Source organism: Panulirus ornatus, chromosome 14 (genome assembly GCF_036320965.1).
Source record: "Panulirus ornatus isolate Po-2019 chromosome 14, ASM3632096v1, whole genome shotgun sequence".
Classification (NCBI taxonomy): Eukaryota; Metazoa; Arthropoda; class Malacostraca; order Decapoda; family Palinuridae; genus Panulirus; species Panulirus ornatus.
This window is the reverse complement of record NC_092237.1, coordinates 41,393,083-41,410,427: the sequence shown is the minus strand read 5'-3', so window position 1 is coordinate 41,410,427 and position 17,345 is coordinate 41,393,083. Positions and strand designations below refer to the sequence as shown.

The 17,345-nt window shown below is 40.6% G+C and overlaps 1 protein-coding gene across 1 annotated transcript in view; it reads right to left on the bottom strand.

The window, feature by feature from the left end:
• Positions 1-7,761, bottom strand: part of LOC139753541 (probable glutamate receptor) — a 79,056-nt gene extending 71,295 nt beyond the window's left edge. Inside the window, 1 exon segment of the mRNA XM_071670189.1 lies at positions 7,487-7,761. Within this exon segment, the coding sequence (XP_071526290.1) occupies positions 7,487-7,563 (77 nt within the window). The 5' untranslated portion in view covers positions 7,564-7,761.
• Between the last annotated feature and the right edge of the window lie 9,584 nt (positions 7,762-17,345).

The window sequence follows — 17,345 nt, the reverse complement described above, 5'->3', positions numbered from 1 at the left end:
TAACAACCCCATCTATAAACAAATTAAACATCTGTAGAGACATCACGCACCCCTGCCGCAAACGAACATTCACTGGGAACCATTCACTTTCCTCTCTTCCTACTCGTATGCATGCCTTACATCCTCGATAAAAACTTCACTGCTTCTAGCAACTTGCCTCCCACACCATATACTCATAATACCTTCCACAGAGCATCTCTATCAACTCTAACATATGCCTTTTCCAGATCCATGAATGCTACATACAAATCCATTTGTTTTTCTAAATATTTCTCACATACATCCTTCATAGCAAACACCTGATTCACACATCCTCTGCCACTTCTGAAACCACACAGCTCTTCCCTAATCTGATGCTTTGTACATGCCTTCACCCTCTCAATCAATACCTTCTCATATAATATCCCAGGAATACTCAACAGACTTATACCTCTGTAATTTGCGCACTTACTTTTATCCCCTTTGCCTTTGTACAATGTCACTAATCAAGCATTCCGCCAATCCTCAGGCACCTCACCATGAGACATACATACATTAAATAACCTTACCAATCGGTCAACTACACAGTTACCCCCTTTTTTTAATAAATTCCACTGCAATACCATCTAAACCCGCTGCCTTGCCGGCTTTCATCTTCCGCAAAGCTTTTACTACCTCTTCTCTGTTTACCAAATCATTCTCCCTAACCCTCTCACTTTGCACACCACCTCGACCAAAACACCCTATGTGTGCCACTCTATCTTCTAACACATTGAACAAACCTTCAAAATACTCACTCCATCTCCCTCTCACATCACCACTATTTGTTATCACCTCCCCATTATCCCCCTTCACTGAAGTTCCAATTTGTTCCCTTGTCTTACGCACTTTATTTACCTCATTCCAAAACATCCTTTTATTCTCCCTAAAACTTAATGATACTCTCTCACCCCAACTCTCATTTGCCCTCTTTTTCACCTCTTGCACCTTTCTCTTGACCTCCTGCCTCTTTCATATATACACCTCCCACCGATTTGCATTATTTTCCTGCAAAAATCGTCCAAATGCCTCTCTCTTCTCTTTCACTAATAATCTTACTTCTTCATCCCACCACTCACTACCCTTTCTAATCTGCCCACCTCCCACGCTTCTCATGCCACAAGCATCTTTTGCGAAAGCCATCACTGCTTCCCTAAATACATCCCATTCCTCCCCCACTCCCCTTACGGCCTTTGTTCTTATCTTTTTCCATTTGTACTCAGTCTCTCCTGGTACTTCCTCACACAATTCTCCTTCCCAAGCTCACTTACTCTCAACACTCTCTTCACCCCAACATTCTCTCTTCTTTTCTGAAAACCTCTACAAATCTTCATATTCGCCTCCACAAGATAATGATCAGACTTCCCTCCAGTTGCACCTCTCAGCACATTAACATCCAAAAGTCTCCCTTTCCCGCGCCTATCAATTAACACGTAATCCATTAACGCTCTCTGGCCATGTCTCCTACTTACATACGTATACTTATGTGTATCTCTCTTTTTAAACCAGTTATTCCCAATCACCAGTCCTTTTCAGCGCACAAATCTACAAGCTTTTCACCATTTCCATTTACAACACTGAACACCCAATGTACACCAATTATTCCCTCAACTGCCACATTACTCACCTTTGCATTCAAATTACCTATCACTATAACCCGGTCTCGTGCATCAAAACTACTAACACACTCACTCAGCTGCTCGGAAAATACTTGTCTCTCATGATCTTTCTTCTCATGCCTAGGTGCATATGCACCAATAATCACCCATCCCTTTCCATCCACTTTCAGTTTTACCCATATCAATCTAGAGTTTACTTTCTTACACTCTATCACTTACTCCCACCACTCCTGTTTCAGGAGTAGTGCTACTCCTTCCCTTGCTCTTGTCCTCTCACCAACCCCTAGCTTTACTCCCAAGACACTCCCAAACCACTCTTCCCCTTTACCCTTGAGCTTTTTTTTTTTTCACTCAGAGCCAGAACATCCAGTCTCCTTTTCTCAAACATACTACCTATCTCTCCTTTTTTCTCATCTTGGTTACATCCACACACATTTAGACACCCCAATCCAAGCCTTCGAGGAGGATGAGCATCAATGGTGTATCATTGGCGAACAACAACTGATTCACTTCGCTGGCCCTCTCACTAAAACTCTTGCCTTTACCTCCCTAACCACCCCATCCATAAACAAATTAAACGACCATGGTGACATTTCACACCCCTGCCATAGACCGACCTTCACTGGGAACCAATCACTCTCCTCTCTTTCTATTTGTACACACGCCTTATATCCTTAATAAAAATTCTCACTGCAATCATAAGATTACCTTCAACAAAGCATATCTATCAGCCCTATGATATGCTTTCTCCAGATAAATAAATGTCACATACAAATTCATCATTTTTTCTAAGCATTTATTACACACATTGATCATTGGAAACACCTGATCCACACATCCTCACGCATCTGAAACCACACTGCTCATTCCCAGTCTGATACTGTACATGCTTTCACCCTCCCAATTAATACCCTCTCATATAATTTTCCAGGAATACTCAACAAACTTATGCCTTTGTAGTTTGTACACTCACCTTTATCCCCTTTGCCTTTATAAAATGGCACTATACATGCATTCCTCAGGCACTTCACCATGATCCATACATGCACTGAATAACCTTGCCAACCGATGAACAACATAGTCACCCTCTTTCTTGATAAATCAAACTGTAATTCCATCCAATCTCGCCGCCTTGCCGCATTTCATCATCCTCAAGGCTTTCACAACATTTTCTCTTTTCTTACCTAACCAGTCTTCCTGACTCTCTCACTCCGCATACCACCCCGACCTAAACACCCTACATCTGTCACTCTGTCATTAAACACATTTAGCAATCCTTCAAATTGCACTCTCCCTCTCCTCATTCTATCACTACCTGTTATCACTTCCCCTTTTGCTCCCTTCACCAACGTTTCCATTTGTTCTCTTGTCTTTTGCACACTATTTACCTTCTATTTTTTTTTTATCCACACTAAAGTTTAATGATACTCTCTCATCCCAACTCGCATTTGCTCTCTTTTTCAACCCCTGCACCTTTCTCTTGACCTCCAGCCACTTTCACTTGTACATCTCCCAATCATTTGCACTCCTTCCTTAAATTTAAGTACCTCCCAAACGTCTCTTTCGCTAGCAACTTTATTTCTTCATCCCACCACTCACTACCCTTTTCAATCTGTCCACCTCCCACCTTTAGCATGCCACATGCATTTCTTGCACATGCCATCACTGCTTTCCTAGATACCTCCCATTCCTCATCCGCTCCCCTCACTTCATTTGCTCCCACCTTTTGATATTCTGTACTCAGTCTCTCTTGGTAGTTCCTCACACAAGTCTCTTTTCCTAACTCACATACTCTCACTACTCTATTCTTCCTGACATTATCTCCTCTTTTTCGAAAACCTCTACAAATGTTCACCTTCTCCTCCAGAAGATAGTGAATTGACATCCCATCAGCTATCCCTCTCAGCACATTTACATGCAAAAGTCTCTCTTTTACACGCCTATCAATTAATACGTAATCTAGTAATGCTGGCTGACCATCTCTCCTAATCACATACGTATACTTGTGTATATCTCTGTTTTTCAACCAAGTATTCCCAACCACCAGTCTTTTTTTAACACACAATTCCACAAGCTCTTCAACATTTCCATTCATAACACTGAGTACCCCATACGCACCAATTGTACCTTCAACTGCCACATTACCTACATTTTGCATTCAAATCACTCATGACTGATACCCGGTCTCGTGCACTAAAACTGCTGACACACTCAAGTGCTTCTAAAACACTTGCTTCTCATGATTTTTCTTCTCATTGCCAAGTGCATAAGCACCAGTAATCACTCATCTATCGCCATCCACTTTCAGTTTTACCCAATTCAATCTAGAATTTACTTTCATATATTCTATCACACACTCCCACAACTCGTGCTTCAAGAGTAGTGCTACTCCATCCATAGCTCTTGTCTTCTCACTAACCTCTGACGTTACTCTTAAGACATTTCTAAAGGGTTCTTTCTCTTTATCCATGAGTTTCGTTTCACTTGGATCCAGAACATTCAGTTTTTTTTTCCTCAAACATACTTCCTATCTCTCCTTTGTTCTCATCTTGGTTACATCCACACACATTCAGACACCCCAGTCTGTGTGTTCGAGGAGGGTAAGCACTCCCCGCTTGAATCCTTCTTCTGTTTCCTCTTTTAGAAGTTGAAATAAAAAAAGGAGGTTTTCAATCTTCTTTTTTATGTCCTCTAATTTTTTCAATATTATTCTACTATTAAGTGGGTGCTCAGATACCATTTGTCCAAAATTATTTATTTCATTTCAATCAAGCTCTTGCATTCACAGAAGCATCATCAGGAATCAATAAAAAAAAAAGAAAAAACTGCGTCACAAAACTTGGATATGAAATGTAAGACGCAAACATCATATATATATATATATTTTTTTTTTTTTTTTTTTTATACTTTGTCGCTGTCTCCCGCGTTTGCGAGGTAGCGCAAGGAAACAGACGAAAGAAATGGCCCAACCCCCCCCCCCATACACATGTATATACATACGTCCACACACGCAAATATACATACCTACACAGCTTTCCATGGTTTACCCCAGACGCTTCACATGCCTTGATTCAATCCACTGACAGCACGTCAACCCCTGTATACCACATCGCTCCAATTCACTCTATTCCTTGCCCTCCTTTCACCCTCCTGCATGTTCAGGCCCCGATCACACAAAATCTTTTTCACTCCATCTTTCCACCTCCAATTTGGTCTCCCTCTTCTCCTCGTTCCCTCCACCTCCGACACATATATCCTCTTGGTCAATCTTTCCTCACTCATTCTCTCCATGTGCCCAAACCACTTCAAAACACCCTCTTCTGCTCTCTCAACCACGCTCTTTTTATTTCCACACATCTCTCTTACCCTTACGTTACTCACTCGATCAAACCACCTCACACCACACATTGTCCTCAAACATCTCATTTCCAGCACATCCATCCTCCTGCGCACAACTCTATCCATAGCCCACGCCTCGCAACCATACAACATTGTTGGAACCACTATTCCTTCAAACATACCCATTTTTGCTTTCCGAGATAATGTTCTCGACTTCCACACATTCTTCAAGGCCCCCAGAATTTTCGCCCCCTCCCCCACCCTATGATCCACTTCCGCTTCCATGGTTCCATCCGCTGCCAGATCCACTCCCAGATATCTAAAACACTTCACTTCCTCCAGTTTTTCTCCATTCAAACTCACCTCCCAATTGACTTGACCCTCAACCCTACTGTACCTAATAACCTTGCTCTTATTCACATTTACTCTTAACTTTCTTCTTCCACACACTTTACCAAACTCAGTCACCAGCTTCTGCAGTTTCTCACATGAATCAGCCACCAGCGCTGTATCATCAGCGAACAACAACTGACTCACTTCCCAAGCTCTCTCATCCCCAACAGACTTCATACTTGCCCCTCTTTCCAAAACTCTTGCATTTACCTCCCTAACAACCCCATCCATAAACAAATTAAACAACCATGGAGACATCACACACCCCTGCCGCAAACCTACATTCACTGAGAACCAATCACTTTCCTCTCTTCCTACACGTACACATGCCTTACATCCTCGATAAAAACTTTTCACTGCTTCTAACAACTTTCCTCCCACACCATATATTCTTAATACCTTCCACAGAGCATCTCTATCAACTCTATCATATGCCTTCTCCAGATCCATAAATGCTACATACAAATCCATTTGCTTTTCTAAGTATTTCTCACATACATTCTTCAAAGCAAACACCTGATCCACACATCCTCTACCACTTCTGAAACCACACTGCTCTTCCCCAATCTGATGCTCTGTACATGCCTTCACCCTCTCAATCAATACCCTCCCATATAATTTACCAGGAATACTCAACAAACTTATACCTCTGTAATTTGAGCACTCACTCTTATCCCCTTTGCCTTTGTACAATGGCACTATGCACGCATTCCGCCAATCCTCAGGCACCTCACCATGAGTCATACATACATTAAATAACCTTACCAACCAGTCAACAATACAGTCACCCCCTTTTTTAATAAATTCCACTGCAATACCATCCAAACCTGCTGCCTTGCCGGCTTTCATCTTCCGCAAAGCTTTCACTACCTCTTCTCTGTTTACCAAATCATTTTCCCTAACCCTCTCACTTTGCACACCACCTCGACCAAAACACCCTATATCTGCCACTCTATCATCAAACACATTCAACAAACCTTCAAAATACTCACTCCATCTCCTTCTCACATCACCACTACTTGTTATCACCTCCCCATTTGCGCCCTTCACTGAAGTTCCCATTTGCTCCCTTGTCTTACGCACTTTATTTACCTCCTTCCAGAACATCTTTTTATTCTCCCTAAAATTTAATGATACTCTCTCACCCCAACTCTCATTTGCCCTTTTTTTCACCTCTTGCACCTTTCTCTTGACCTCCTGTCTCTTTCTTTTATACATCTCCCACTCAATTGCATTTTTTCCCTGCAAAAATCCCACAGAGTATAACATAAAAAGTGAGGGAAAATACTAAAAGTGGTACAAATTAACAGTATCATGATGAGCAGTATATGTTGCATACAACCTAAATACAGAATATGGAGACGGAAATATAGAAAAACTTACAGTTGAGAAAACACAGAAGAACAATACTAAATGAGGTAGGAATATAGACAGTCCATCACCAAATACACTAAGTTGGGCCAAGAGAGACCGTTGTGATCTGAGGTACAAATTCGAAATGTCAAGTGCTTTCGTATATTTACGTTGTCAAGACTGAGAACAGATAAAGAGAACCATCATGATTTACCAGCCATCACTGGGAGGGACAAGCAAGCCAAGCAAGAGACGGGTGAAGATATTACGGCACAGGTCACCCTCGACGACCTTACCTCTCTCAAGTTAACCAATGTCATGAGAAAAATGATTCAGTTTGTCCTCTTATAAAGTTATCTAATCTATATAAACTGGAATTTGGATTAGTATTGATATTTCTACTATGTTTGATGAGGTCATTCAATAATACTTCCATTATTGAGTTGTATGTGTTTGCTACAAACGTTGACACAATAACTACTTACTAACTTTCCTTCCACAAATATTTTTTCTTTTTTTCATCTCCTATAGGACCAGCTAGGACTTACAGGTATTGATATGATTATCATGTAGGGACTTTACACAGTCAAAAATTTAACAGGGTGCAGGTCTAATAACCTTACTTATAGGTCGATGGCTGTTAAACCCAACAAAACATGTTGTATCTGTTAAACTTAGCAGTGATACAGTCAATGTGAAATGATATGGGTGGGATGAGTGTAGCGAGAGTGAGTAATGCGAGTAGAGAGACGGAAGGTTGGTACCTGAAGGTGGCGGGACGTTGCCATAGGTCGAAGATTACTCCCGGATCCTCCAGCACCTCCTGCAGTGGCCGAGCCATTACTCCTCCACTCCGGCAATCCCGGGTCCACTCCTCTACTCCAGCAACACTGAGCTCAGTTTGGCAACACCGGACTTACTCTTATCGTCTGGTAACAGTGAGATCACTCTTCCAGTTCGTCAGTTCCGGGGTCAATAATCCAGGTTGGTAACACAGACGTCACTCGTCCAGACTGCAAACTCCTGGGCCATTCCTCGAGTTTAGCAACATCTGTGATCCAGAAACAAAGTATTCTTCTCGAGTCTGGCATCCAGTACGAGTCTTTCAATCATATATATATATATATATATATATATATATATATATATATATATATATATATATATATATATATATTAAATATCTAAGACATATAGACCTTAGTATAAATCTCATGAACACAAGGTCATACATACAAAGTCAGTAAGTGAAGAACTTGGATTCCTGGTAAATTTTGTACGACTCTGACTATATACTCGCTGGAAACACAATGAAGGAACTTAGAAAAATATTACAAATTTACATACAAAAGCATGATGAAGCGCATCCATCTATACCGCTAAATATCTTAGCATAGCCATACAACTAATATCATCAGAGCTGAGGTCTTCACCTGTGCACTCAGTCACCTGCTGCTGACGGAGTCCAGATAGTTATGCACTCGGCCGCTGCTATCCACTTACTAGCAGAGTGCGGCCGCTCAGACCAGTATTGTACGCCTCGTGAATGAGTGGGAGGTGCGGGTGAGAGACGAGGGTGGACCCGACGTGCGCCGTACATTTAAGATGTCTTTACTGTGTCTGAATAATTAACAATTTGATGCTGCGTTGTGAGTCATACTCCAACGTTTACAGTTCAACGCCTACCTGAGCAGAGGGGTAAATGTCCGTGAAGCTTTACGATTATGATCAAGTCATTTAATCAAGATTACATATTTCTTGATCTGCACAGAACAAAGGAATCTTGTTACATCTGATAGCTCCAATACATAACAAATGGTTAGGCAGTAAGTCTTATTTTGAAAAGCTTTCTGACCCTACATATTCCTTTTCTAACCATAATCAGTTAGACTTTCTATATCTCTTTCTCTATCTCTTTCTATGGCCCTTGACAGAAACTGACGCACACAGTCAAAGTCATGCATTTATGGCGAAGGTGGAGGAAGATTGTGTGACCAGCAGCCAGCCACCGGGCTGTCTCAGGGCACAGGTATGAACTACTAGACTGACAGAGAGTAATGGTGGCCACGAAAGGCACTCTTACATTTTCATCTACGCTCAGCCACTCATAGTTAACAACACACCAACCATACCAGACGTCACATACAACATACACATGGCTGGTATACCAGACGTCACATACAGCATATACATGGCTGGTATACCAGACGTCACATACAGCATACACATGGCTGGTATACCAGACGTCACATACAGCATACACATGGCTGGTATACCCACGTATACACTTGCTATACTATTTACCATATACGAATGTAATTATGGATACTTAGCTGTATATACGTAGATGAATCACAAGAGAACAATTATGATCACACAGATGGCAACAAAGATGAATGGATAAAGAACGAGGAAAGAAGAGGAAAATGAGATTACTGAAGGCTGGAGTCACACGGTATACAGAAACAACTGTGACAGTATCTGTAGGGTAACAGAATACACTTCGACTGACAGAGAAGATCCAGTAGAACACAGGATCAGCAATGGAATCATGAGCACCAACCATACTGATTACCAGTAGAACACAGGAGCAGCAATGGAATCATGAGCACCAACCATACTGATTACCAGTAGAACACAGGAGCAGCAATGGAATCATGAGCACCAACCATATTGATTACCAGCATTGCTGATGGAAATGGTAAAATAAATTTCACATAACTAATGATATGGAACACTATAAACAAGAAACAGAGATGAAAAGATATGCAGAAAAAAATGCACAAGATATTAAACATGAATACACAAGCCTTGAAAACTGTGCACATCAGGCCAAATATTACTCATCTGAATGAGGTGACAAATGAAGATAATACAATACTTGTCATCTGAAAGAAACGTGTATGAATAACACTATCAAGAATGAAACGGACTTATAAGGCTATGAGACCCTCAGAGCAGACAGAGACATAATTTAACGAGGTGGTGTATGTACCAATCTATGACAATAACAAGACACTTTGGAAATCATTGAATGAAAATAAGCCATCTGAAACGTGAATCAGTGCAGTTAAGACAGCGTCATACACGCCACCTGAGATTAAGATTAGGAAGATAGATTTAGATACTTATAAAAGCGAGGTAATTAGTAGGTAGAGCAGACAACACTAGTCCGACCGACAATGATTCGGTCAGGTGACTTCAGTTTTGATATTGTGCACTGAGAAAAGAGAGAGGAACAGATTATCACAGAGTTTGATTATAAAACTGTAACCATTGCATCAGCAGATGAAAGGGTGTATTTCGGATAGGTAATGAGCAGATGTGAGACATTTTAACGATCCCAATTTATAAACAAGGCAATGAGAAATGATAACAACATCGACATGTTCTTTTTTTTTTTAACAAATGCTACAGTATGCATCGTTGACATCGAAGTAAATGTGTTAAGCATCTCAGATCACAACATTACAGTAAAAACTACGAACTCTGGACTAGAAATACCTGAAGACAAACATTCCGTTGTGGAGGAAACGGACGAACTCTATTACGAAACATGAGAAGCGTATTTCCATATTCATGAACTTGACATCAGGTCAGAAATCTTGCTGACGTTTTGGTCTCACAGGAGACCAAAACTAGAATATGCTTCTTATGTTTCTTGATTGTTCTCTTGAAGCGGAGCTTTAGCGAAGGTTGGAGACTATGTCGAGTCGTCTCCCTGACAGACAGATGATAATCATATCCAATGCTTCTTTTCGCTATGACTCATTCTCATTACATATCCTCGTGTTGAAATCCATCAGCCATGTTTCAGATCAACTCGGAAGTTTGTCAAGGTCCCAGTGTCAACTGATGCATTTCTCTACGCTTTTCGCTTCCATCATGACCTTTGCATCATCCGCAAAGATATTCAGGTAGGCTTCCATGTCTTCTGGAATGTCATTTATATGAAATACGATCCATACAGACCTTGCTGGTGACCTCAACCTACTTTGAGAAAGTTCCTTTGAAATGCATCCTTTGTTCCATTCCATTATGCAATCTTCTATCCATCGGAGTCTCCTCTTTTATTCCTACCCGGTGATCCACTTTCTTAACCAGCCCTCTTTGAGGTACGGTATCAAAAATTTTCTGGTTGAACAGATATGAACAATCCATCCAGCCTTTTGTACAGTACTGAGCTCACTCTCTCGTAGAAGTCTAAGAGGTTCGTTAGGTATACCTCTCTTTTCCAGACTCGCTCAGGTAGTTTCTCTTCTGTAAGAAGTTTTGCGTTTCCTTTCTGATTATTGTTCCAGTACCCTACAGTCCACACTCGTCAGGGATAATGGTCTGTAGTTCAAACCCTCCTTCCAGTCTCCTTTTTTTGTAGACTATTACGTAGGTCTTTTGCCCCTTTCCACTCCCGTAACACTTTGTCTTTTCCCATCGAGATGTTGCATTGCGCAAGATATCGAGAGGGTTGTCAAGTGTATTTGTACACCTCGTCAGCACATATGGTGAAATTTCACGAGAACCATGGCCATTCCAAGGGCATTTTATGGGTTGAACGCCCATGGGTTAAGACCCTTTGAGATTCTGTTAATGTCAAGACATTTCAACGCTAACTGAAACCTCTTCACTCTTCCTTCTCATAAGTGTTTGGTCTATAGTGCCTAACGTTGTGAATATACTTTTTATTTAGCTCTTCACATATCCTACGTCATCCTCTACATGTCTTCTAAACCTGATCAGTTCTTATTTAAAAGATATTTTTCTCCTGTTGCCTTAACGACAAAGCTTTGGATTTTTGATCGACTTATCCACAATATTCTTTCCAAAGTTTTTTAGTCCCTCCTTTCACACCTGCTATACTCGTTCCTTGTTCGAAATTCCATTTTTGGGGTCTTATTTTTTATTAGACAAAACTCTCCTCTTTCTTAACCTTACCTCAATACTCCAGGATAGAGGTATCCATTTTCATACCCCTTCATGTGTGTGTGTGTGTGTGTGTGTGTGTGTGTGTGTGTGTGTGTGTGTGTGTTGTTGCATATTTATATGAGTGTGTATAAAACAACTCCCGTCCTCAATCTTTTTAGATTTCATGAAAGTTTCAGAACACTGAAATAATCTCTCTCTCTCTCTCTCTCTCTCTCTCTCTCTCTCTCTCTCTCTCTCTCTCTCTCTCTCTCTCTCTCTCTCTCTCTTTCTCTTTCTCTCTCTCTCTCTCTCTCTCTCTCTCTCTCTCTCTCTCTCTCTCTCTCTCTCTCTCTCTCTCTCTCTCTCTCTCCACACAGAGACAAAAGTAAAAAATAAAGATAATCTGGACAGATCGAGGACTAAATAATTACAGGAGGAATCTAGGTGTTTTTTGGAGAGTGACGGCAGTTAGAGAAACACCAGACACCTGCTTACGTATCTTAATTGAACAATGAATGTATTTAACCAATGGCAATTAGTGACCTAATTAATCATTATAACTTTCAATTACAATTGTAGTGAAATAGAGCTTTGGCAAAGACCTTGATGAATGTTAGATAAGATTAGATTATCTAATGAGGTAAATGATAGACACATTTAATTATCCGAGTTTAGAGAGGTTGTGCAAGTCCTTCACGTCCAACAAACCCATGAATAAAATCTTGGTGTCAGGTTCGCTGTTTGCTGACCAGTTACAGCGACAACACTAAAGAAAAAGAGAATATAACGAGGTCAAAGGTTAAGTGGTCATAGGGGCTTTGGGTCTGTTAATCACCAAGGGGGACGAAAGAAAATGACGAACATTATCAATCTTTCGTCTTATTGCTTAACCCAGGAGGAGAAACTTGCTCTGGAATTTGGATTCCTTTTTTTTTTCTTTCAGATCCAGTGACACTTTTCGTATGGAACATCTGATGTCTATCGTGAAATCCATTAATCACGCCAGGACTTCATCTATTAGGTTCCTGCAGCTTTGAAATTGTGCTCCTTGTGGAGGCAGGGTTATGTCGGCTCCTTTATTGGTTGGTAATGATGTCCTTTCATCCACTGACAGTTATACAGCCTCGTCAAAGATGATTTCTCATTCAGGACATGACCACTGACAGGTGAAGTCCAGAAAATGTTAAGGTAAGTTTGATTTCGTATCTGGTTCAGTGTTAAGTGCCTTGACCAATGAGAACATTTCCAAGTGTAGTGACATGCCACATAGGTTCCAGAAAGCCATCCAAAATCTCAGGAAAAATCGAGATATTCATATAACAAATTCAGATAAAACTTGTTAGTTCGAGATTTTGAATACATTGGACTATAGATCCACACTTCAGGATCTTGTAAATGATAGTGAAACATATGAAAGATTAACATCCAATGCCCTTAGTAATAAATCAAGACCTTCAACTCTAGACTCAACCTATTCTTAAATGAGCACCAGAACATTTTCAAGTCAGTAAGGATGGTTAATCCCTCTCTCCTTTATATATATATTTGGTATCCCTAAAACACACAAAGATGGATTTCCCTCCACACCTCTGTTACTTCTTCTGGTTATGAATTACCCGAATGGTTGGCTAAACATCTTAGTTATGTTTAAGGAAAAATCTCTCCGTCGCATGTTATAAATAGCTTACATTTTGTAAACAGGGCCAGGAATATCATTTTGTCTGAACATCAACTCGTTAGTTTTGATGTAAATTCTCTATTCATTAAAGTCCTAATTCAAGAAACCATCACATACCTCGGGAGGAAATTACCTGATCTCAGTCTGCCTTAACCCTGCCGGTAAAAACTTTCATTGACCTAATAGATCTTTGTGTTTCCAATAATGTTTTCCAAGATGAAGGTATTTCTTTTATAGACAGAAATCTGGTCTAGCCATGGGAAATCTTTATGTCCCACTCTCATTAACTTACTCACGTAATACTTCGAGACAGATAGTCTAACTTCAGTCAGTAATCATCCAAAAATCTGGCTTAGATACGTTGATGGCGTGTGGTCATTATGGTCATGTTCCCAGATTGTGATGTTTTCTTTATCAAATTAACTAACAAGGCAAATTGCCGTTTCTTGATGTTTTGATAACTAAGGAATATGATCACTTATCCTTTAAGATTTACAGGAAGGTTATCAACGCTGAGACCCATACTTATCATCTTTCAGTAAACGATCATTCTGTAAAAATGTCTCTAGTTAGCCATATTTTAAAGAGCATTACGGGTATGTGATCCCATACGTCTGGTGTATGAATGTAGCCTATAAGACGTATCTCTAGGCAGTTGTGTTATCTTGAGTGGTTTGCGAACAAAGCTTACTTCCTGAAAAGCAAGGAATTCATCTTATGAGTCTAGTAACAAAAGCGTGGAAAGGATGGAACGGACGCCCAAACACGCACATATACATGCATATACATGTCAAAATATACACATATACATATATTTACGCATACACAGACATATACATATATACAAATGTACACATTCATACTTGTTTGCCTTCATCCATTTCTGGTGCCACCCCGCCCCACAGGAAACAGCATCACTACCCCCTGCCTCAGTGAGGTAACGCCAGGCAAACAGACAACAAAGGCCACATTCGTTCACACTCTGTCTCTAGCTGTCATGTGTAATGCACCGAAACCACAGCTCCCTTTCCACGTCCAGGCCCCACAAGCCTCTCCATGGTTTACCCAAGACATTTCACATGCTCTGGTTCAGTCTATTGACAGAACGTCGACCCCGGTATGTCACATCGTTCCAATGCATTCAATTTCTTGCACGCCTTTCACCCTCCTGCAATTTCATGCCGCGATCGCTCGAAATCTTTTTCACTCCATCCTTCCTCCTCCAATTTGGTCACCCTCTTCTTTTCGTTCCCTCCATCTCAGACACAGGTATCCTCTTTGTCAGCCTTTCCTCACTCATCCTCTTCATATGTACAAATCATTTCAACACACCCTCTTCTGCTCTCTCAATCGCACTTTTTTTTTCAATTCCACACATCTCTCTTAAGCTCTCATTACTAACTCGATCAAACCGCCTCACACCACATATTAGCCTCAAACATCTCATTTCCAACACATCCACCCTCCTCCGCACAACCCTATCTATAGCCCATGCCTCGCAACCGTATAACATTGTTAGAACTACAATTCCTTCAAACATACCCAATTTTGATCTCCGAGATAACGTTCTCCCTTTCTACACATTTTTCATCTCTCTCAGAACCTTCTTCCCCTCCCCCACCCTGTGACTCACTTCCGCTTCCATGTTTCCATTCGCTGTTAAGTCCACTCCCAGATATCTAAAACACTTCACTTTCTCTAGTTTTTCTCCATTCAAACTTACATCCCAACTAACTTGTCCCTCAACCCTACTGAACCTAATAACCTTGCTCATATTCACATTTACTCTCAACATTCTCCTTTCACATACTTTTCCAAACTCAGTCACCAACTTCAGCATTTTATTACTCGAATCAGCCACCAGTGCCCAATCACCAGCGAACAACAACAACTGACTCACTTCCCAGGTCCTCTCATCCCCAACAGACTACATACTCGCCCCTATCCAAAATCTTGCATTTACCTCCCAAACCACCCTATCCATAAACAAACGATCTTGGGACATCACACACCCATGCTGTAAACCGGCTTTCAGTGGAAAACCAATCACTCTCCTCTCTTCCTACTCGTACACATGCCTTACATCCTTGATAAAAACTTTTCACTGTTTCTAGCAGCTTACCTCCCTCATCATACACTCTTAAGGCCTTCCACTAAGCATCTCTATCAATGCCTCGTCCAGATCCATAGGTGCTGCATACAAATCCATCTGTTTTTCTAAGTACTTCTTACACACATTCTTCAAAGAAAACACCTGATCCACACATCCTCTACCACTTCTGAAACCACACTGTTCCTCCAAAATCTGATGCTCTATACATACCTTCACCCTTTCAATCAATACCCTCCCGTATAATTTCCCAGGAATACTCAGCAGACTTATGCCTCTCAAGTTTGAACACTCGCCTTTATCTCCTCTGCCTTTGTGCAACTGCACTATGCATGCATTCCGACAATCCTCAGGGATTTTATCCTGATCCATACATTCACTGAATATCCTTACCAACCAATCAACACCACAGCCAACCCTTTCTTAATAGATTCAACTGTAATACCATCCAAACCTGCCGCTTTGCCGGATTCCATCCTCCGCAAAGCTTTCATTACCTCTTCCCTCGTGACCAAGCCATTCTCCCTGACCCTGTTACTTCGCACACCACCCAGACCAAAACACCATACATCTGCTACTCTATCATCAAGCGCATTCAACAAACCTTCAAAATACTTACTGCATCTCCTCATTCTATCACTACCTGTTATCACTTCTCTCTTGCCCCTTTCACCGGGGGCACCTCCTTCAAAAACATCTTTCTATTCTCCCTGAAGTTTAATGATACTCTCTCACCCCAACTCTCATTTGCCCTCTTTTTCACCTCTTGCACCTTCCTCTTGACCTCCTGCCGCCTTCTTGTATACATCTTCCAGTCATTTGTACTCATTCCTTATAAATATTGTACAAACACCTCTCTTTTCTCTTTCCCTAACAACTTTACTTCTTCATCCCACCACTCACTATCGTTTCTAATCTGCCCACCTCCCTCCTTTTTCATGCCACATGCATCTTTTGCACATACCATCACTGCTTTCCTAAATACCTACTACTATAGCATCTTTATCATCATTCTTCTTCTTCTTCTTCTTCTTCTTCTTATTATTATTATTATTATTATTATTATTATTATTATTATTATTATTATTATTGTTTTTTTTTATTATTTTGCTTTGTCGCTGTCTCCCGCGTTTGCGAGGTAGCGCAAGGAAACAGACGAAAGAAATGGCCCAACCCACCCCCATACACAAGAATATACATACACGTCCACACACGCAAGTATACATACCTATACATCTCAATGTACACATATATATATACACACACCGACACATATATATAAACACATGCACACAATTCACACTGTCTGTTTTTATTCATTCCCATCGCCACCTCGCCACACATGGAATAACATCCCCCTCCCTCCTCATGTGTGCGAGGTAGCGCTAGGAAAAGACAACAAAGGCCCCATTCGTTCACACTCAGTCTCTAGCTGTCATGCAATAATGCCCGAAACCACAGCTCCCTTTCCACATCCAGGCCCCACACAACTTTCCATGGTTTACCCCAGACGCTTCACATGCCCTGATTCAATCCACTGACAACACGTCGACCCAGGTATACCACATCGATCCAATTCACTCTATTCCTTGCCCACCTTTCACCCTCCTGCATGTTCAGGCCCCGATCACTCAAAATCTTTTTCACTCCATCTTTCGACCTCCAATTTGGTCTCCCACTTCACCACGTTCCCTCCACCTCCGACACATATATAATATTATCATTATTAGTATTAGTATTATTATTATCATTATCATTATCATTATTATTATCATTATTATCATTATTGTTATTATTATCATTATTATTATTATTATTATTATCATTATTATTATTATTATTATTATTATTATCATTATTATTAATATTATCATTATTATCATCATTATTATAATCATTATTATTATCATTGTTATTATCATCATTATTATTC